At 44.5% G+C, this 22,857-nt stretch overlaps 1 protein-coding gene across 2 annotated transcripts in view; it reads left to right on the forward strand.

Annotated features, from left to right (window-relative positions):
* The first annotated feature begins 1,324 nt into the window (after nucleotides 1-1,324).
* Nucleotides 1,325-22,857, forward strand: part of ETV5 (ETS variant 5) — a 56,215-nt gene continuing 34,682 nt past the window's right edge. Inside the window, exons 1-5 of one of the 2 annotated variants that reach the window (XM_029215464.1) lie at nucleotides 1,325-1,473; nucleotides 4,590-4,708; nucleotides 4,844-4,931; nucleotides 5,064-5,111; nucleotides 5,205-5,255. In XM_029215464.1, coding sequence (XP_029071297.1) covers nucleotides 4,664-4,708; nucleotides 4,844-4,931; nucleotides 5,064-5,111; nucleotides 5,205-5,255 — 232 coding nt within the window. In that variant the 5' untranslated portion in view covers nucleotides 1,325-1,473; nucleotides 4,590-4,663. The remainder of the gene's footprint in view (nucleotides 1,474-4,589; nucleotides 4,709-4,843; nucleotides 4,932-5,063; nucleotides 5,112-5,204; nucleotides 5,256-22,857) is intronic. The other variant, XM_029215463.1, reaches the window with a different exon arrangement.

Raw genomic sequence — 22,857 nt, forward strand, 5'->3', positions numbered from 1 at the left:
CCGCCGGCACACGGGGGTGAACGGCAGGGCACACGAACAGAACGAGAACGTAAGAGCTCCCTCACAAGCCCCAGCATCCCGGGGGAGAGCACAGAGCTGCCCCACGGCCTTGCAGGAGGGGGCAGAGGGGGCGGAGAGGGGAGAGGACTGCTGATTTGTTTCCTGGAACACCCTGTTAAGAATCTCAGCAATTGCAGTTAGTGCCCAGTCGTTTGGCAAGCGGAGCAGCTTCTCGTCGTTCCCAGCTGCACGGGATCTAATTCGCAAACACACCATCTTGCATTCAACACTTAAATGGAAAACAGCAGCCCCGGGAGGGAGGCAGGCGATCTAACTCTGCAAGCCCGTTTCGGAGGGCTTTATGTTTCTATTTCTAGGTCTGCGGACTGGTTGGTGCAGTCCTCGGAGAGGATTTCTTTGAGCGCCGACCCTCCCTCATCTCGGATCCAAAACCCACTCTGGCGGTTATAAACCGCAATTAGACGTGGGGAGAAAACGGGATTTGGTTGGGCCTTGGCCGGCCAGTATAAAATAGTAACTAAAATCTGTTTGAGAGCTCAGATTTTAAAGGGAGATGCTGCTAATTCTTCCCCCACTGGAAACCTAATTAAAGGAAATTAAGGCCTCTCTTAAAGGTAACTAAGATTAGAGCGCTTGGTTTCCGTTTTCTGTGTTTCTATGGGCCGAACGCCCAGGTCGGTCAGCGAGTTTCTCTCCGGGTGGAATGACGGATTCCTGTCGCCCGAATTCTAAAATGATAAATTCGCTTGGTGCTGCAGCTGCAAACGACTGGCGCCCAGCGGCCCAGTCCTGGCAGTGGTGTTGCTGGGGCGGGGGGGCGGGGAGAGAAGTAGCGGTGAATGGGGAAAGGAAAAGAGCCAAGCCTCGGTAAAAAGTTGGGAGAGCTGCAGGGAAGGAAGTAACTGCGGCTCCTCGAGGCCCTCGGCCCCTTTAAGTTCTTCACTGACTCAGCTAAGCTTCCCCCTCAGGTCGCGTTTTTTATGAATGAAAAACGTCCTTACATTCATTATATAAACAAGCCTGTGCTGATTGGCCAATGGGCCCCGGTGCATAAATTATGTAAAACAGACCCCTGAGAGGTGGGGAAGGACGCGCTGTTGACCAATGGGGACCGGAGTTGATGGGGCGGCTTGGCTGGATTTGCCCGCAGACAGGGTAAACAAGAGGTGATGGACAGCCGCTGGAGCGGCCTCGGGCCAATGGGAACGCTACTGGGCTATAGCCGCGGGCCAATAGCAGAGGGCGGAGCGGCAGGCCGCTGGGGGCCGGGCCAGCGCTCCAGCCTGGTTGGCAGCTGCGGCGCAGAGTCCAGCGGCTGGTGCGCGGAGCGGTTCAACGTCCCCGTAGCGGTTCGGCCCAGCCATTAGCCTAGGCGCCCAGGCCCGGTGCGCGCGTGCGTGAGCGCGCCTGCGCCCCGGGGCCGCTGCAAGGGGAGGAGAGCCGCTGCCTCAGGTGAGGGGGCGTCGAGGAGACAAGGGGGCTTAGCAGGGGGTGTCCAGGAAGGGTCCAGCCGGCGAGAGTTCACTGGCTGATTCAGAATCCTCAGAGTCTGGGTGCACTTTCTATTGGGGTTGGGTCCCCTTCCCTCCCGAGGCTGACCACCCCCTCCTCCCGCGGCCAGGTCCGGTTCGGTTCCTGGGAGGCGTCGGGCGGGGGCGGCTAACGGTTCCGGAGCTAGCGGAGAGCGGGTTTCCGCACGTCGCGGGGGAGGCGAGCGGGAGCGCGAGGTGCGGAGGCTCCCGGGTGGAGATGGAGGGGCGGGGAGTTGCGGGCTTTAGTCTCTGGAGACCTGAGAGCCCCGAGGGGACTTGGAGGCTCGCGAGAAGAGGCACTCGGCAGATCTTTGCAGGGGGGAGGAGAGGGCTGAAGCAGCGTAGGGGGAATGTTTGAGAGTGATGCACCCCCACCCCAGCACCTGGAGGGGTTAAGTGACATAGGCATGTGCAGCCTCCGGGGTTGGGGGTCGGCCAGGAACTTATGAAGGCCTTGCAAGTTTCAGGATGTGGAAAGCGGACACCCAATCCCCCCACTCCCACCTCCAGCAGACTGAGGGCGTCAGGCTGCATGGCGATTCTCGAGAAATAGGAGAGCATCAGAACCGAGGCCTGGGGATGGTGGAAAAGAAAAAAAATGGGTGCGGAGGGCGGGGGATGGAGAGATGCTGGAGCCTCGCGCTGGATTTGGGATCTGACCGCATTTTCAGAGGGGAGGGGACCTCTGGGGGATCCGAAATCCTGATTGTGGAGGGGTGCCAAAGAGAGATGTTTGGAAGGGTGTTTTTTTTGGGGGGGGGGCCGATTGGAGGCGGTTGGTAGCGCCTGGCGCCGCAGCTCGTTTTTATGAATGTGGGTGACTTTATGAATGAAGTGGGTTTCTTTCGTTGGCTCGCCGCTCCCTGCGGCTTTTTTTCTTTCCCTTTTTGTGAATGAAGCATTGAGCTTTCTTCCTAGGACGCTGGGGTGAGGGGCCTGCGTCGGAGGCTGGGCGAGCTTTGGGAGTGGGGGCGGGGGCGCATCTGAAGGAGTTTTCTTGAATGGAGAAGGCTGGGAATTGGGTGGAAGTGTGTCTTGTTTTGTGAATGGGGCCCAGTGAGAGGGATCCAGTTACAGCCTTTACCTGATGTGGCTGCCGCGGCTCTCTCTCATTCATAAAACCGGGCCCGCTGCGCGCCGCGGGGGAGGGGCCTCGATCGCGCCGCTGCGCTGTGTTAAAGTTTTTCCTGGGGGCCCCGGGAAGGGGGGGGGGCACAAAGGAAGTGGTTTAAACTCCTGGATGAACTCGAGCCTTCCCTTCAGGCTTTAAAAAAAATTAACACTTTGAACACGATTTTTCTAGCCCTTGAACTTTGAGAGCTGCGTTAAAGATCCTTGATCCCTCTTTTGGGTTCGCTCCTTTCTTTCATTTAATTTTTTTAAAGGTATTTTTGCTTTTCATGGTGAAGTATTTTTGCAACGTATTTCATCATGAGACTGAAAATATCTCCCCCTCCGATCTCCTACCCGTTGTCCCCTTATCCCGATAGACATTTACAGAATTTCTAAGGCCACGATTTATTTTATCTGACAGATTTTTGAAGGCTGCAGAGAACTCATTTTCTTGCCCCTCAGCTCACTGCTGATGCGCCTCAGATTTTGTTTACCGTTTGGTGACATGGGAAAGAAGCTTTATTCTGAACGTTTTAGCGCTGTTTGGAAGGCACGCAGGCAGGCTAGCCGAAGTGTTTTTCTAGGAAGTTATGAAGTGTGCAGTTTTGTCCCTCTCCCTCTTTCTCTTTGACTTGGAAAATATCTTATTACTTGGACCAAAGTGCTGAGAGGAGGCTGGCCGTGAAGGGTTTCCTCGTATCCTGCTAACTTACAAAAATTGGATATGTTTCACACAGTGTGAAAAACAAATTGGATGGAATTGCCCACTGAGAAAAAGTTCCCTATCTAAAATTTGTATACAAGTTAAAGAAAAGATTTATCCTGAAGTGTTTCACATTGCTTAGAGCTGGGATGAGTGAAATGAATGTTTCCCCCATTTTGTTGACTTAACTGCGTTTTTGTTTGAAGAATAAAACAGTGTTCGGGAAAATGGCACTTTCCTAAAATTGTTAGTTTATACCTCTCAAATTAGAAAAAGTTCCTCCTCTCCATTCTGACCCCCAACCTCCCTTCCTAGCCCCAACACTTGACAGTGCTGAAACAAGTTTAATTTTATTTTTTGGTCATATTTGAGAAAAAATGATTTCATTGTAATAAACTCATTTTTCTTTCCATGGATCTTTTGCTTTTAATGCTTTTTAAAGATCTGTGGTAGAGATGCATTTAAAATATGTACAGTGGAATTCAGTTAACTTTATGTGTTACTTTTCATAGCTACTTTATTCTTTAAGAAGTTGGAGATATCACAGACATCTCTGTAAGTTGCCACAGAGTCGGTGACATTTACAGACACTCCAGCTGTTTGGACAGAAGGTTTAAGTTTTAATAAAAAGCTGTGTGTGAAGTTAGGTATACCACTGATCGTTGTATTCCTGGAACTATTTTTAGTGTTTTACCACTGACCTACAAAATACTTTTAGAAACAGTATGTATGTCAGATTCTTAATTGCAAATAATTTGGAATGCTTAAACCCAGTTTTTCTCCTTCCTGTCACTGTACTGTCAAAAATTAAATTATGTCTAAAAAAAAAAACCCTAACACTACAAACGCCCTGGGGAATATTCTTATGGAGAGAATCTTGAAATCGCCCTTTTTAATGAAAATAAGGTCTTTTTTTTTTTTTTTTTGGTAGGGGACAGGTAGTAGTAAACCTATAGTTTTAATGATTAAATAAAAAGAGAGAGAAAAAGATTAAAAGACTGACTAGGTGAATGGATTTGGCACTAAGTACACCATGAATCTTTGATGCCCTTAATCAAGCCCAGCGTTAGTCTGTAAAGCTTACACCTTGAAGTGGGCTTTAATTACCTCAGAGAAAGGTAGTGATTTTGCACAGGCCCTAAAAGGACAAGCAATATAAAATTACTTCATTTCTCTTTCTTCCCCCCTCTCGGTTAAAATCTCCCAAATTCGTATTACAGGAGGACCCCTTTCCCCCCAGAAATTACTCAATGCTGAGACCTTCCAAACTGACATTAGAGACATTGGAAGCACCATGGATGGTTTTTATGATCAACAAGTCCCTTTTATGGTCCCAGGGGTAAGTTTATGTGGCTTTTGGTTTGTTTTGTCTTCCCTCTTCGAACATGAGTCTTCTCCTTATTGGTTTATGGCACAACCCCCTTTGGACCCCTTTATTACACTTGAGTCTTCACTGTCTGTTGGCCTCTTTCAGAAATCTCGGTCAGAGGAGAGTAGAGGGCGGCCTGTGATTGACAGAAAGAGGAAGTTTTTGGACACAGATCTGGCTCATGATTCTGAAGGTAGTGAAGCTTTCCCCTCTGTTGTGGCTTGTTCACATGGCTCCCTGCAAAAGCTGCATGCAGCCAGCTCTTCCCTCTTCTCCCTAGCAGAAGAATTCTCCTCATTCTGGTGTCTTCTGTTTTAAATTCCAGAGTTGTTTCAGGATCTCAGTCAACTTCAAGAGGCTTGGTTAGCTGAAGGCAAGTTTCTTGGCTGTCCTATTTTCCACATAAAACATTTTACTGTGCTTTTTAATAAAACTTAAAGGTCTAAAATAAAAATCTCTTTTCCAGCACAAGTTCCTGATGACGAACAGTTTGTCCCAGATTTTCAGTCTGATAACTGTAAGTACCTTTCTGGTGGTGGCACATGTGTTCTAAAATTTTTTGGTCTTGGATCATCCAAGTCTAGAATACTCTTTCCAGTTGTAGCCAGCATATTTGGACAGTGGAATGTGTTTGGTTTCTTTTAATAATTCAAAGTTAATCCCCCTCCGAATTTGTTTCATTCCTTATGGAAATTATTTCTAAAGTGCTTTTACTGTATTGCAGGTGAGATTTACTGAACATGATTTTATCTTAAAATGTCTTTTTGCCTAAGAATTTTGCAAGGCTTCAAGATCCAAATGATTAATTAATTGAAATATATAAGTTGTTGGACCAAGCATCCATAAATCAGTCATCCTTTTACAGTGGTTTTTTGGGGTTTGTTTTATAAATTAAATCCTTGATGCAAATCATGAGCCTGACTTTTTTTTTCTTTTAAAGGTGCAGAAAATAGTTAATGGAAGATTCCAGTTAATTGTTGCTTCACCAAACATGTTGTCAATTTTGTTTCTAGTTCAAAGTTGACAAAAGGTGGTCACAGAGTGACCTGATTTACATTTATTTTTCATGTAGTTGTCAGGACTTTATCATTCAGAGAAGAGTAAAAACTTTCTTAAAATGGTCTTTAAGTGCTCATATCACTGAGATAACAAATGCAGTGGGAGCTCAAAAGGCGGCTCTTGGTGCTGGCACAGGCACAGTTCGCATTACACTGGTCTTTTGGGGCTGTCCTCAACAGGTCTGGGAGATTTTATGGTCCAGGAAGCGCTATCAAGGACAAAGCTGGCTGATGAAATTTGAGCAGCACAGGGCAGCTCTAGAGAGCATTAGTTACTGGCGAATGAGCAGGTTTAAGAGAGGCCTGGAGAAAAATGCTGCCTCTCTTGAGAGTTGCATCATAGAGAAATTTGTGTCTTAGTCATAGTTTATAATAGCAAGCACCTGAGCCAGGCAAGGATTCGATTTCTCATTTTGCACCAACACATTCTTCCCAGCTTTGTTTTATCTCGTGTGTGTGTGTGTGTGTGTGTAAAATGCCACGGGGAGAGAGCATATCTTTTGGTGAAAGTAAAAGTTGGGTGTTCTAAATCAATAAATGAAAGACCAGAGGTACCAGCTAATCTTTAATGATAGGCCTCGTATTCAAGGTACAGTGCTGGGAAACTTTGAAAGGGAACAAACTGTAACCCACAGATGCATGGTTACCTTAGCTTTGTCACAGCTTGCTGTGAATGCTTTCGATAGGAGAGTAAATGCCTGTTAATTATTGCCCTCTGATTGCTTTCAAGTGACTGCGAAGCTTGCCACTAAAAGACTAAATAAAGATAACCTAAATTGTGTGTGTGTGTGTGTGTGTGTGTGTGTTTGTGTTTGCAAGATAAAAGACAGGATTTGTAATCCTACTTTGTTCCGTGCTGACAATTTGGCCCAGCCTTTCCGGTTCTTGCTCAGAGCAGCATAAACTGCAGTCTGGGAGGTGGCTTTCTTGGCAGAGGTAATGCTTTTATGACACTTGTTTCTCTGTAACCCAAAAGAGTTAAAAGGAAGGTGAGATGACTGCATTCAGGTTGATTTCATGTGCTGAATCAAAGGTATGTTCTTTAGAGAAAGATGTTAGCAAACAGGATTTATATTTGGAGAGATATTTATCTGCAGGAAGAAGCTAAAGTGAAGGAATCAATAAATGTGTTTTGGCTCCTTAGAAATAATTCCTGCTCAGCAAATAGAATGTGCTAACTTCTTTAATTAAAGTGCCATACCTAAAATGGAGCTGCTTTGGGAGATGTTTCTGCTTACCAAGTGTGATGTGTTTCTTACTTTGTTTGCTTTTTGCTTTAACTTCTTAAGGTTGAGCTTTTCTGTCTTTTAAGGATAAAGCAGATGGTTGAGTAGCCTCAAAAAGTCTCTTAATAATTCTTTCCCCCTCTCTGACTCTTATTTCTGGAGGTGGAGCTTCAAGAAGGATAGATTCAAATAGAGGTTAGGCAGGAACACAAATGTGGGGAGGTGTATCCTTGAGCCATTTATCCTTGCTGTTACATGTGTAACTGCTTTGACTGCAGTTGAGACAGGCAGTGTGGACTCATGGGAGCTGGCAGAGCCCAGGGCTGGGCAGACTCTCTCTGAGTGCATCTCACAACCTCCTGCTGAGGATCAGCTTCCACTCCAGTCACCTTCTGGAAGAGCCCATGATTGTTCCAGGGGAGGGGGAGAAGCTCATTTAAATTTAATGAAATCTTATGAACTGGTTTGAATCACCCGATCAATGAACTATAAACCAAACTCACACTTGCTAGGTAAAGCAAACCTCTTCCTTAGGGTAGCAGAAACGTTTGTGTCTTCAAATATTCTTCTGTGGCCTGCCACAAGTAGTAGTCTACCTTTCCTGTTGCTGGTGATTTAATTTTCCATCTTGTATGTGTGAGAGTTTTTGTGTGTGTGAGAGAGAGAAAAAGAAATACCAAGTAATGTGGGCAACGTTTTATTTTAGAACGTCAGGTTTGAAGATTATGGCTTACCTTTTTTTGATAAACACTGTAAGCTCAACTTCTAAAGAGATTATATTTTGTAAATTTTCTAGATTTGGGTTCCTATCCATAGGCATCCATCTATAAGTGATTTAAATAAATGAAACCACTGTTCTTATAAGTCTTATAGAAATGCCCAGCCTACTTCTGGTTGTATAGATTTCCCCTTACATCACAAATTCAGACATTAGTAAAGTATCCCCCACCTGGAAACTCCTAAAGGTCACATTCAAGGGAATAGAAGGTTTAAGCTATAGACATAGGGGTTCTGCCAATGCTGTCCATCGTCCCTTGATCCTGATGAATAATCCTGAAGATCCCACATTGTTTGAGCTAGAGGTCCCTTGTAGAGATGGTCTTGCCTAACCCTTTCATTTTACTAAAGGGTCTCGCCTAACCCTTTCATTTTACTTATGACAAGGTCCGGATAGCTGGGGAGACTGACTAGTGATTGGGGGCAAGTGGGAGGGGTTAAGTGAAATGAGGGGGGAAAATGTATAAAATCATATCCTTGAAGAAGCTCTCACAAAGCTGCAGAGCCAGGGAGCACTGTCACGCTCAGGGCTGCTCAGGGCTCTCCCTCATTATTCCAGATACCTGGACCTGGCCCTCAAGAAGGCCTGGGAGAGTGCTGGCTGCCCAGTCTAACCCACAGTTCTCTTCATTCTACAATCCCAAGAAACCAATTCAATATCTTGGTGCTTTGAGTTTTTTCATGTAGGATTTGGAAGAAAGAGAAGTTATAAAACGGAAAAATTACGAAACAGACATGTTTTCTAGAAGACATTAGTGTGTATACAGATAAAACTACGAATATGTATCTGTATATTATAAATGTGTGTGTAGCTACATGTGCCTTAACACACAGAACTACCAAACCACAGAATCTGGGTCAGCAGATAGATGTGTACTACACATTTTTACTACACATTTTCACAGAATTAGCTGCAAATCAAAACCATGGATAAGAATGGAACTCAAAGTGCTTAGATTTGGGGCAGGGGTGGGCATCTTAGGGTAATTACTAGATTTTAGTATATATAAATGGTTTTTTTTAAATGCAGGTTTCAGTTCTGATTTTTAAAAATCTCACTCATTTGTTTGAATTGAGACTGTTTTATCTGTCGGCATTTTGAATAACTAAAATATTTTATGCTGGGGAGAAGGTGTGGTAAAATCTTATTTTAAAAGATGGTCTCTGTACCAAATATAATTTGAAGAATTGTTTTAAAATCTGAATGACCTTATTTTACCCTGGAAGTGTTCTTTTTAGATCTGTGCTTCAAAAAGAATGGACCGACTGGAGGAAGTAAGGGTAATTTCCTAAGGACTGGCTAATTAACTGATAAAAATCGACATTTCATAAATACATTGCAATAGATGACTGGGGAAATAGGATTAACTGTTATGGCAGCCCTTGAGCCTAAAATACATTGATCTTAATCCTGTTTCTATATGATATTCATCTGGTTTTTTTGTTTGTTTGTTTACTGCATAGGCGGTTGATATGGTAGAGGGAGTGCTTTCCTTTGGGGAGAGGGCACATGATTTTGGCCCCAGACATGATGTAGCAAAACTGTACATTTACTTGCTCTCTGTGTCCTTGGGCCATTTCTATATGAAAGGAGCATCCTAAAGTCTTTTTGTTATAGAAGGTAAGAGAGAAAACAGTAGGCACTTTAAAAATAAGACGCTTGAGGGAATCAAGACTATCATTTTATCCTTATCCAGAGCCGGTAGCTCTGAAGGTAGGGAGAAGAAACAAGCATGCTAAAGCAAGAGGATGAAAACTGGAGGTTATTTGACTCCAAGTTTTACAAACTTTTCAAAGCCTTTGTTAGCTATCCCACTCACCACCTTACCACTGAGAAGGGACTAAATGATTTGAAATCCTTCCTGTTTTGATAGCCTCCAAGATCCCTAAGATGCTGGACTCCTAAGGACCCAAGACCTAGTGTTCCCATTTATCAAACAGAGCCATATGTTTACACGAAATCTCTTTTCATCTGACTTTAATTCAGTTAGGCTTATTAAAAACAATAGATTTTTTTTCTCTTCCTCTTCTATGTCTCTCTGCTCTCAGTCCTCTAATAAAACCCAGTATCCTTTCCAATCATTTGTGTTTGGCGCAAAAGACTTGGAATGGGGAATTACATCTGCGTCTGCCGGGTACTGGGCAGATCACTTTTGTAGATTCCAGAGGTAACAAAATCCTGGCATCAATCAAGAAATTACAGTCTAGCCCTTGTTTTTCAGCATTCTTCGGCTTTATAAGATGAAGACATGGGTAGACTGGTAAAGCTGAGGATTTGTACTATCTACCATTTCAACCATCTAGTAGTATCATTGTTTTAATTTCAATCCTAGAAAAAAATATAACCTGGTGGGGTAGGTGGGGTGTGTAATTCTCTACCCAGAGACTCTTCCCTCCACGTGTTTCTGCAGTTTTCATGGTGGTAAAGCACATCCGGGCCCAGAGGCTGACAGCCCCCTCTCGGGCACATGGCTGCCCTTGAGGCAGCTTGGGCCCCATCTGTGCCCTGGCACACAGTGCTTCTCCGCTTGGAATCCAGGGAGCTCAGAGTCTTGTCATGTTGCAGCTCCCAGCTCTTGGACAAGTGCCAGGCATGTTGATGCCAGTACCGGATTAGGTTTCTTTTTTAAAAATTCATTTTGTGAACTCATCAAGCTCATTTAACAGAGGCTTTGGTCGTCAGTTTCTATCATTGTCCCATCCCTCTAAGAGGCTCAGCTTAAAATAAAGGAGAGACAAGACACTAAGCCCCGAGTGTGTCAGTGGGTGGATGCCCGCACAGGGGTGTGTGTGTGTGTAATCACAAGGTAAGCACACCTTTGGGCTTGGCAGGTAAATGACAGATGTTAGCAACTCAGATGTTAGAGCCCCCTCATGAAGGAGGCTCCCCTGCCTAACAGAAAGAAACATCTAGAGGAAAGTTGCAGCCAAGGGTGAAGATTCCAGGGAGCTGGATAAGGTCTAGCTATTAAAAGGCCAGGAGTTTTGAGCCTGATCTGCAGAGCACTCCAGGCATTGAATGGAGAGCCTGTAGTTACAAAGATGCAGAGAAGTGCTTCCGGTCACTATCTGAGTTCACTGGCTGTGGGAATGGGGGCAGGGGGCAGGCAGTGAGAAGAGGTCCACATAAGACATTTGAAAATAGTCCAATATGTTTCGAAAAAGAAGGAAAACCCATGTGCTAAAATTTATCTTTCCTAAAGTAGTATATTCTTCCTTGAAATAAAGTCTAGTTGTCACACTGGCTTCATAAGATCTCCCTTAGGGTGATAATTGAAGGCCTGAGAAGAATAGAAACCCAACCAGTTTTTAGCCTTGTACTTTGCGTTGTCCTTGGAGTAGATTTCACTCCCACCCCCCGCCCCCAGATCTCCTGCCCTTCTCTTTTGATGTCTCCTGAGCATGCCCGGTGGGTATTATAAACTTTTCAGGCCGGATGCAAAGCCAGGAAAAGGAACTGTGAAACTGTTCATAATAGGTAGCTCGACCCCTCCCCCTCTGCAGCCAGAATCTAGTAGTGGGTGTCTCCAGAGACCCATTCCCTTGGGGAGGAAGCCAGGTGGCTCCCGATACAGCTATTGGCAATGAATGGAAAAGCAAGGAGTCTGGAAAGGCTGGCTTCCATAGGGAGCTGTCCTCTAATGCAAACCAGTTCGTCCCTGAGGGCAGGAGAAATACCGCTGAAGTCAGTTTCTCTCAGCTGGTAGCTACAGTCAGAGTCTGAAGTGGGCCGCACAAGACAGATTTCTTTTGCCAGAGGGCACTTGCCGACCTCACTTGGAGCTGACTTGCACACCCTTGCGGATTTCAGCCAGCGTCTTGGCCATCTGAATCTTAGGGAGTGCAGAGCACGCCTGCAGGGTCTGAATTTCTTACATAAACACAGCGCGCTGGGCGAGCAGGCGTCCCTGCGGCGACAGCTGGTCTCTGCCCCGTCGGCCCCAGCGAGCTGAGCGGCTGAGTCCCCCCCACCCCCACCCCGGCCTGAATGGAGCATTCCAAATTGGTTGTGAATGGAGGGCCGGGCTCCCTTGCAGACTTTTTCAATGAATAACCAGACCCCATTGTGCAGGCTGTGGAAAAACAACCAACTCAAACAACACTGGGACTGTTAGAAATATGCTGGTGATTGGCAGTTTGGAGAACCTCCAAAATTAGTTTCCTTTGGCTTCCCTGTTGCTCCCTGTTCTCCAAGCCTGGGCTTAATGGGGTTTGAGTTTTCTTTTACGTGCTGACTTTAACCCTCCAACTGCCAGGCTGGGGGGCCTGGGCTTAGGCAAAGGGCTGCTACTGACCCATGGGCCTGCCCCCCGCCTTGCTTTGTCTCCCATTTTAGACTGTAGCTGTCTAAAGGGAGTGATAATAGGAGAGGGTGGTTTAGCTTCCCTGGAGAGAGAGGTGTTGAGACTTGATCTGAGGATATTACCCTTTTATCTCTTGGTTCCCGTGGGGCTGTGGCTTTATCTCCCCACTGAAGAGTCCTGCCTGCTCTTCTACTCCAGTCTTTACTAGGCCTGAAGAATGGGTGTTTTTCTGCTATAGCACTTTTACTTAACATTTTAACATGGGAGGGGCCTAGCTGTAATTTCTCGACTCCTTGGCCTTCTCTCTCCCATTTAATTTCCCACTGTGGTCAGATACCTGTCATTTTAAAATGACCCTTCCCAGACTGGTCCTCAGCTCTGGGGGAGCCTCACTATGGCAGCAACCCTCCCATGGGGTACTCATCAAATGCCTTTTCTCCTCAACATCCCAGGAAGTACCAGAAAGAACCCAGCCTCTGAGGAGCCCCAACACCAGAGTGGCCTCCTCACCCCCAAACTAGGCCAGGTTCTAGGGGTACACTTGCCTCAGTATCGCCCACCCTAAACATCTTCCAACCTCTTGGCTAACAGCTCACAGACATACCCCCCCTCCTTCCCCACCTCAAAGGGCTGTGTGGGCTAGACCAGGGCTGTATGATAAGCATAAAAAGGACAATCCGTTAAAAAAACAAAACTTAATAGTAATGATCCGGTGCCATTTCCTCAGGGTTTTAAATTAAGAGTTCTTCTTAGTCCCTGCTCGTCATCCTCACCACCTAACAAGGCTGTTTGCATTTGTGCTTTTGCTGTAAGGATTTTTTTTTTTTCCTGTAATGTTTCCTTTGCTGTAAATTGGTCTTGCAAGAGTGTCTTCCCTTCCCTATTAAAAAAAGAACAGGCCTGGGCAGATTGTCCTTTTGTGAGAGAGTTTGAAACCTCTCAGGAGGTAACCCTAGATATGGGTTGTGTAAGAGGATGCTGGTACTCGTGCTTCTCCAGAGGGGCTGAGGAGGACTTGGCTTACATAAACACTTCTCAGCTGAGTGCCTGGAAATGCTTTGTAATTGCCTGAAAGGGCACTTAACGAGGGTCTTTTATACTTTTCCCATAGAAAAGGTAGAATAGAAGAGGGGGGATGTCTCTTCTACTTGGCTGCGCACAGTAAAGATCAGATCCTGGAAGTCCTACCCCAAGTTTCCTAATCTGAATTTTAATAGAGAATAATTCAGTAGGGATAATGTCACTGTGCTGAGGGTACCTCAGCAGAGTCAGAACATTTCTGCTTCTCCTCAGCTTTGTTCTCTTTCCTTTCCTTCCCCACCAGCCTGGGATCTTATTTCTTGGGGAATAAAGAGAAAACAGCAGCGTAGGGCTTTAATGTATTCTGTATTTTGACATATTAAACAAGGTCCCTGCTTTCCAATTTCCATTCCTGTCGAAACAAGCAAACAGTTTCTCTTAGGCTCTAAGTGTGTCCAAAAGCAGAGAACCCGTCATGTGTTTCTTCACGTCTGCCTGAGCAGTAGCATGGTGCTCTGTGCGCAGCCGACACTTGGGGAGTGTGTTTTGCACACCACGGCTCTCTGTTCTGTTCCCTCCCCGCCCTGTTGCTCAGCAGGCCCCAACGCCAGCCTCCAGCCTGTAGGGAAGTAAGTTTGTAATGTGAGTTCTGAAAGCCCCTGGGATGACCTTAGTGATAGATAGAAAAATACTAGCTAGGGCTATTTCTCATTTTCTGATTCCTCTCTCAAACACATACACTAGCCAGGTCTACCCAGGCTGCATCTAGACTTTGTGTGGCTAATGCTGTTCTCCAGTAAAACTGTATGTGTGAGGGGACAAGTCACAGTTTAGGTACCCTTGACACACTTGGTGCGTTTCTGCTTTTAGGAACGTTGGGGTTATAAATAGAAGGGAATGGTTCTCTCCTACGAGAAGCCTATTTCTCTAGGGTTTGAGTTTTCTCCCGTCAGACTTTTAAGATGAACTTTAAACTTGAAGGTAAAATTTTCCACCGTGATTAAATCCCACTTCAAATATTCTTGATGCTTTAATGCCAGTTTAGATGAAAATCAAATAAACTGGGAATAAATTATAGAAGGGGTGTAAGGTTTGGTCTTGCATTTTTTTCCATTCAGGAGGAATGCGCTGTTTCCTCCTTTCCTGATGGTGTGTTCCGCTGTGAGCAGCCCTTCGTGGTAGAATTTGCTGTGGCTGACGGAAAGCCCACAGTGGGGGGAGCCAGCCTTTCACCTCTAACCGAACCCGAGTTGGGAGAACAGGGCCCTATTTAGGCCTCTCTCTCAATGGTAAAAGTTAAGCAAATAAGTTGTCTATCATATTAGTTTCTCTGTGGCCTAGAGTTTTGGGATGTGACACTGATGCAATTAGAAATATTCATTCTGTATAAAATATTTTCATGGCAGAGCCCCATATTATAATACACAAGCCCTACCTCAGTCAGAGTTGGGCCAGATCTTTTCTAAGCTCCTTTTTCTCCCTTTCATTTCTAACTCTTATATTCAAGGCCTCTGGGTTTCCATTTTTGGAATTCTAAAATAACAATCCTAAATTGTTAGGATGAATGAGTCCCTGAAAGAAAATGAACTGCACAAATCCAAGCTGTTTCAAGAATAATACTAAAGTGTGGAGAGAGTGTGAACTTGAAGTAAATCTGAAACTAGTTCATCTGGGTCAAAAAAAAAACACCCCAAAACCTCTCTACTACCATTGGCATTAAATTATCTTCCTTATTTGAGAAACCAGTTTTCTATTTAGAAATGACTGTTTGAAAGATGCAGTTTCAATGAGAGGCAGCTGTTCCGTGATAGGCCCTCTTTCTGACCTGCAGTTCCCCTCTGAGTCAGGACATTCCTGATTTAGTACATTCAGCCAAGGTGGGTTCCTCTTACTAACATGACCACTTCTTTTGGGAGGAGAAAGAAAGCATTAATACAAAGAATCTTTTTCCTTCTATTTTAGCCAGACTTAGAATAGAGGCCCTTAAAAAAAATCGCCTGTCATTATTGTTAGTACCGGTAGAGGTGAAGAAAGGATAAGGCCAATGTCCTATAAATTCCATTTAGCAACTGTTCTTCCTAGTTGATGACCAAGGACATGACCAGCCAACCTCTTTACCCTGGCAAACTTGCCACTGGGCCATAGGTCCCCCTTGAGGACTCTTTGGCCCCTAAGCCCTCCCTGTGTATAGGCCCATCATCCTGACCTCTTCCCAGCACCTGCCCAGCCTTTCCAGCCCCTTGTTGCAGAAGAGGCAAATAGATGGCCTTGAGGACCACTTCTCTTCCTAGCCAAAGCTATCCTCGCTCTGTCTGCGCTTTAGGACCTGGGCATCACCCTTGTCTCGGGTCACGTTTTCTCCTCTCCGGAGGCAGAGTAAAGAGGTAGGGGAAGCCTGGAGCACCCCCTGGAGGCTAGAGTGCCGCCCACATTTTGAGTGGTCAGCCTGGGTGGTACTGTTCTACCTTTTGGCTTGCAATTGTACATTATACAGTGACCTGCCAAACTGATTTCCATGGGCAAAATTTAGTTTTTCATCTTCTGCCCAATAGTATTTCAGCTGGTGATTTGATTTTGAGATACCGTGTCCTGGTTGTGCCACCAGTGGCTGCCATTGCTGGAAGAGGCAGTGGAAGAGGGGGCAGGGGAGGGAGGAAACTTTTTGTGGGATGATACCATGGAGCTGGGCCTAGCAGAAGCAAACCTCCAAATCACCCACCTCCCCTCCCCATTCTATGAAGTTACTAGATAATATAAACATTCTAGTTCATATAAGGCCCCAGCAGTGTAAGAATGCCCCCAATAAAGCCCTTTCCTATAAAGTATAACCCCCTTGTCCAGTCAGTCCCTCTTTTCCACAGAGAAATTTAAATCCCTTTTTTAAGTGTAAAACCACCATTTTCATCTCTTCCTGCTTTTACCCTAGCCAGAAGGGCTTTGTTTGGGGGTCTAAAGAAAGCTACAACCTCGGGCCCCCTTAAGCTGGAGCTTTGGCTTCTTCGGAGCTGGATTTCTCCATTGTTGAATCTATCTGGTGTCATATATTCCACATTCCAGGGAGCAGTAAGAGCATAAAATACCATAACACCAGGCCCATCCAAACAAAATTTAGCAACATTTCACTTTCCAGAGCCAGTGTGAACACTGCAGCTTCTTGTCATCGAAGCACCAATCTCACATACAGCCAGCCTTTCCCCCCTGAGAAAGCAGCATTCTACAAGCCCAATACTTGATCTGGGGCACAACCTAGACCCATGTTGCTCTTGTCAGCTCGAGTCCATAACAGAGATTTAGGGTCATCCTAGGTAAACAAAATGGAAGAGAGGCCTACAGAGCATGGCCTCATGGTTTTAACTTGTTCATGGTATCAATTCTGTTGTCTAATTTACAACCCAGGTGGGAGACATTCTATCAGTAACTCTAATTCCTGTCTCCTGGGAGAAATTCCACTGCCTTTGCAGGTGACCTCTCAGAAGTTTCAGATACCACTCTCTACTAATGCTATTTATACCTTTTCAAAGTTGGGCCAGTTTTTTTTTAAGCTCCTTTTCCTCCCTTTAATTTCTAAACTCTTGTATTCAAGACCTCTTGGTTTCCATTTTCAGAATTCTGAAGTGATCTTCTCATGTCCCTGCTAACAGTTTGTCTGCCACTCCATTTGTGCATTGAGAGGGGTCTCTCTGGAAACAGTCTCCATACCACCTTTTAAAAAATTTTTTATTTTATATTGGAGCATAGTTGATTAACAGTGCTGTATTAGTTTAAGGTATACAGCAGAGTGATTCAGTTGTACATATACATGCATCTATTCTTTTTCAAATTCTTTTCCCATTTAGGCTGTTACAGAGTATTGAGCAGAGTTCCCTGTGCTATATAGTAGGTCCTTATTGGATATCCATTTTAAATATAGCAGTGTGTACATGTCAATCCCAATCATCTTTCAAGTAAGTGCCTATCATTTTTTATAGGAACTCGCCAAAAAATATTCCTGGGCTTGCATCCCCCAAAGTTTCCAGCTGTAGAATTCCAAATACTTGATATAACCTCATTTACTCTTATGAGTAAGAAAGGTGTTTTCTTCCCTCGCCTCTTTTCCTACTGTAGCAAGACCTGGCTCTAGTTTTGTAGGTTATTATTTCACTCTGGTATTACCCAGCCATCTTCATGCAGGGTCATCAAGATTTGAATCTCGCTCTTGGGCTGGTCCTGTTCCAATACCAATGTAATTATAACCCTATTTGTTGGATCTGACGGTCTTTTCCCATAGTCCATGTCATGATAAGTTCAAAGGCTTTTTTCTTGAGCTGATTATGTTACCCCAAGTTTCTAGCTGTAAATCATGAAAAACAGAGTGGGTTTTTTTGTCCACACACCAATTCCTGAAGCCTCTCTTCTGCTGACTGTAGGTTTTTCCCACTGCTTGGGAGAAATCTGATTCCTGGAGCCAGGTGTTCCAGGAACTAGTTTTATCAGTTCCTAATTTGGCTCCTACCTTATTTATTGTACGGAAGATGATACTGGCCATCCATATAGAGAAGACTTCTTTAATTGTTAATTGATGAATTCTGCTACTTCCTGGTTGATCTTACGTCCTGGGGCCCTGAAATATATCACCAGGGTGATAGTCAGTCCTTTGGTCCTTACTGAGAAACAGGACAAGTAAGGAAAGAATAAGCTGGAAAAATCAACATATCCCCCCACCACCATGATTAGTCTCCAATCTAAAACCCTGAATACTATCCCTGTTACTCATCACCATAAACCTTGTAGTTCTATTTGATTTCTTAGACTATGTGAATTTATTAGTGTGATGAAAACAGAAGTTACTTTAAATAAAATCTTGAATACTGCCACTGTGACAATTGTGAAGAGATCTTTCCCTATACCTACTGATACCAGATTCTATCCCAGAACAGAAGCCTTGCTTTCTCCACGTAGGACTTTGCCCAGGACAAATGCAGCTATTCTTGCCATTTGAGATTCAGAATGAACCTGCCCTGAAATCTCAGCCCCTGTATGTGGTATGCTCACCCAGATGTTGGCTGTACCAGATGTTTATCATATTTCCCATGAGTTATGTGGAAAGCCTGTTTCCGTACCAGAGTCCTGCTGCCATTCTTGATTCCCAAAATGTAAATGCACAGGGGATTCTCCAGACCAACAGGCTTGAACACAATTTAGGTCTCCAGCTCCACACTCCTTTCTGATCTCTTAGCCTAATAAGCTAGGTTGGACCAGTTGTAGCTCCCAGAAACTCTTGTGCCTTTTTCCTCAAGGCTCAGGGCACCAAAAGTCCAGGCAACCCATTTCAAGCTTCCTCTCCTGGCCCTGGCCCTGCTCAGGCTTTATGGGCAGAAGGAGCCAAACCAGGTACTTGGAGGGAAGAATGAAGGAGAACCTCGAGGAAGAGAACTTTAATTCCTTTTAATTCTGCCAGCCTTCACAGCTTGATGATGGCTGCATTGTGCCCTTCTGAGGACTCGGGATGAAATCTAATGAGTTGTTCATCTGTTCCGGTAGTGTTCTAAATCTGTTGTGCATATACATTCACAAGGAGTGGACATTCTCCATTTTTTTTTTCCAAAAATGCTTTGTGATCTTGAGTTGAGCTTATGTTTTAGTTCCTGTTATATGTGTATTAATATGTATATGGAACTACTGACCAATTTTACTTTTGTTAATATTTTGTACTTGTGTAATTGCTGTCTTTTTACCCAGGCCATAGTAGAGGTGGCACTGGGCAGTAGTCATGGTGATAGCAGTGGCAGTTTTCATTTTGCCCTCTCTTGGGTGTTCCCTTCTCCTTTCTAAGTGGGCCAGGGCCAAAAACATATTTGAGAATCACTGGCTTAGATGTTAAGAGTATGACGACATTTGTCCTTGTGTAATTTTAGATTCCCAGGGCTGTATTATCCAAACATGGTAAAGGTACGGTATAAACAGGGCAGTCTCCTTCCAGTTTAGTAATAGGCTAGGGGTGACTTCCGTCGTGTGTAAATGCATGGTTTTGAAGTTCTTAGCACGTCTACTGACCTGTTAGTCAACCATAAGATAATTTTTTTCTCCAAGTATCTTGGAGGAGATGAGATATAATAGCTGTTTTATCGATTTATTTTTAAAACATATTGCTACATTTACTTCATTTCTCTGTGTATAGATATTTTTTTTTCCAAGTTATTGGAAAGTAAGTTGCAGGCATTATGACATTTCACCCCCAGATACTTTAGCGTGCATCTCCGAAGGACATTCTTCTACATAGTCAAGAAAATTAACTTTTATTCAGTATTCCCCAGCTGTCTTTTATAACTGATATTGACATTGTTATTGATATAGGATTTGATTAAGAATCATACATTATGTTTATTGTTATGCCTCTTTTATCTTCAATCTATAACAATCTGCCTACCTTGCCGCCTCCCCCCAATAACACTGACCTTTTTTAAGAAATGAAATTGAGTTATTTGTAATGAGGTGGATGGACCTAGAGTCTGTTATACAGAGTGAAGTAAGTCAGAAAGAGAAAAACAAATATCGTATGCTAACACATATATATGGAATCTAAAAAAAAAAAAAAAAAAACGGTACTGGGCTTCCCTGGTGGCGCAGTGGTTGAGAGTCCGCCTGCCGATGCAGGGGACACGGGTTCGTGCCCCGGTCCGGGAAGAGCCCACATGCCACGGAGCGGCTAGGCCCGTGAGCCATGGCCACTGAGCCTGCGCGTCCGAAGCCTGTGCTCTGCAATGGGAGAGGCCACAACAGTGAGAGGTCCGCGTACCGGGAAAAAAAAAAACAAAAACGGTACTGATGAACCTAGTTGCAGGGCAGGAATAAAGAGGTAGACATAGAAAATGGACTTGAGGAGGTGGGGTGGGAGGGCAAAGCTGGGGCGAAGTGAGAGTAGCGTCGACATATATACACTACCGAATGTAAAATAGTTGGCTGGTGGGAAGCAGCCGCATAGCACAGGGAGGTCTGCTCCGTGCTTTGCGATGACCTAGAGGCGGGTAGGATAGGGAGGATGGGAGGGAGGCTCAAGAGGAAGGGGATATGGGGACGTGTATGCCTATGCCTGATTCGCTTTGTTGTGCAACAGAAACTAACACAGTACTGTGAAGCAATTATACTCCAATACAGATTAAAAAAATAAAAACTGACTTTTTTTGAAGGGTCCTGGCCAGTTGTTTTGTAGTTGTTGACTTTTTTAGGGTACATTTTTAAAGGATATGTAGAAATGCAAACAACATACAGAAATGCTGACCTTAGGCCTGGAAATTCCCTGTGTTTTGGGTTTTCTCACCTCTCATATCCATGTTATAATGTTGACCTCTAAACACTGGTAGAAGAACAGAGTGAGTCAGATGGAGAGAGACTGTGCATGTTTACTTAGTTACATGCGTGTTTAGTTCCTGGAGAGAACTAAGCATGCATATAACTAAGTAAATGAATCCCTCAAAAGGAGAGGGCTTTTGAGGGATTCATTACAATTTTTTAGCAAAGCTTACTAAATAGTTGATTTTACTATTTATGGATGATTTTTTGCTGTATTCAATTTTTGAATTTACGTTTACAAAGGTTAGCTGTATCAGATATTAAAGAAAATGGCACAGTCCCCCGTATCTCCACCAATTCTGCTTTTAGTACTTGTGCCCCTTAACTAAATTTGATAACATTTCAAATTTTTATTTTTGGAAACTGTCTCCAGGCAGAATCAATGTTAACCATCCATTCAAACGGGTTTGAGCATGTCTCTTATTTGGTTTAGAAATCTAAAAGGCATCTCCTTTTCCAGATACTTTTTTTATGTGCCAGAACCTGTCCACTTATCTCATCTCCCTTAAACCTCTTTGGTTCCCAGAACAGGGTATTATCTCCTGTCCTTGTCATTTGCTATAGCAATTGCAAAGAATATTGAGATTAGGAATATATTTTATGCTTGAAATGAATTTCTAATCTACTCAGGCCTAAAATAAAGACATATTTCTGACCCCTTCTAGTAGTATGGTAGAACTTAAAGTAAGCCTCAGCCTGCCTACCCCTTTTTTCTTACTCACTAGCTATCTATGCTTTGTCTCAGAATTTGTCCAAAACAGGCCAGCACTAAGGAAAGGTAGCAGTATGTTGGAAAGTAAGCCTTTTGGTTTTGTTGTGCACAGAACTCAAGGGACACTGCACCTGGTGACTTAAAGCCCTCTGGTCTTTGCCAACTGGGTACCCTGACAAGTTAAGAGTCATCAGGGGAGAAGAGGCCACACCTGCTCCTTCCAGACGGCTTTTGCATTTCTGTTTTGCCAGTGTCATTTTTAAGTTCATATGTCCCTCTGCCCTCTTTCCTTGAGTTCTACTGACAGCCACAGTCAAAGAGCAGTACAGGCAGGTGTCTCGGGCTTCCCCCCACCATCATTCTTTTTTTTTTTTTTGCGGTACGCGGGCCTCTCACTGCCGTGGCCTCTCCCGTTGCGGAGCACAGGCTCCAGACGCGCAGGCTCAGTGGCCATGGCTCACGGGCCCAGCCACTCCGCGGCATGTGGGATCTTCCCGGACCGGGGCACGAACCCGCGTCCCCTGCATCGGCAGGCGGACTCTCAACCACTGCGCCACCAGGGAAACCCCACCACCATCATTCTTGAACTAAACAGTATGTATTCCATACTATGGAGGGAAATGAAGCAGGATGGTAGTGGCCTAAGACAGGAACAGTGACCCAAAGCTGGTGGCACAGGGAGTAGTAAGCTTAGGAATGGACCTTCCCTTTAGGATTATGGCTCTGGAATCCTGAGAAGTCTCTCAGCCATGACTGTGTACATCCACACCACATTTGTTCATGAGTGCTGTGAGCGGCTCTGGAGACACGGGCTGGCCACCTGGGACATAGCCTCATGGACATGCCATTTGGAGGCAGGTGTTGGTGCTCTGGTCAACCTTCCATGTATGGTAAGAAGATCGTCCGTGTCAATCGTGACCAAATAAGGTCCTATCCTGAGGTCATGCCTGCACAGCTGATTTGGGAAAGATGAGTCTGTTCCAGATGCAAGTAATGAAACTGAAGAAGGTGGAGAGGAAAACCCCAAAACAAAACCAGAACAGCGGCACCCAACAGAAAGCAGGCAGAGCCTGTGTGTGATGCAGGAGAAGTAGGATGGTCTTAGTCTCTCTCCCGCGCAGACCGCAGTATAACTGACTGGCAATTTCTTTAACACTCAGTGACTACATAAACGCTGTATGTATTCACAACAAAGGCTGTGGCGAATTGAAATTTTGATGATCACGAAACACCAAAGGAAAGGCTTATTATTAAACAAGGTGGTTTTTGTCTTTCTGAAAAAAATTCCTTTTGACTCAAACTGTCGTGCATCATAACATTCAACAAAAGTGTTTTCCTTTGTTTTGATCCTCTGTGCTGTAATAGTGAAGTTCACTGCCAGCACTGGCATGGGGTAGCTGCCTTGGACAGAATCCACAGGCCTGTACTTGTGGGCAGGAAACAGATTTTGTCAGCAGAGGGAATTATTATTTCTCTTGAATGGACTAGTTTGTCTATTTTTTTTTTCTATTTTGAAACAGTTGGGTTATATCTTTGAAAGACTGCTTCTACACCATCACAGAAGGAAGATTTTCTAAAGTTTGAGAAATCTTAGTATTAACTCAGTGATGCTATTTGACCAGGACAGGGCTGTGTTTTTTTTTTTAAATAGGAACAATTGAAATAACACATAGCAATCATAAGAGTACAGCTT

Source organism: Monodon monoceros, unplaced genomic scaffold (genome assembly GCF_005190385.1).
Source record: "Monodon monoceros isolate NGI ecotype Baffin Bay Population unplaced genomic scaffold, NGI_Narwhal_1 Super_Scaffold_11, whole genome shotgun sequence".
Lineage (NCBI taxonomy): Eukaryota > Metazoa > Chordata > Mammalia > Artiodactyla > Monodontidae > Monodon > Monodon monoceros.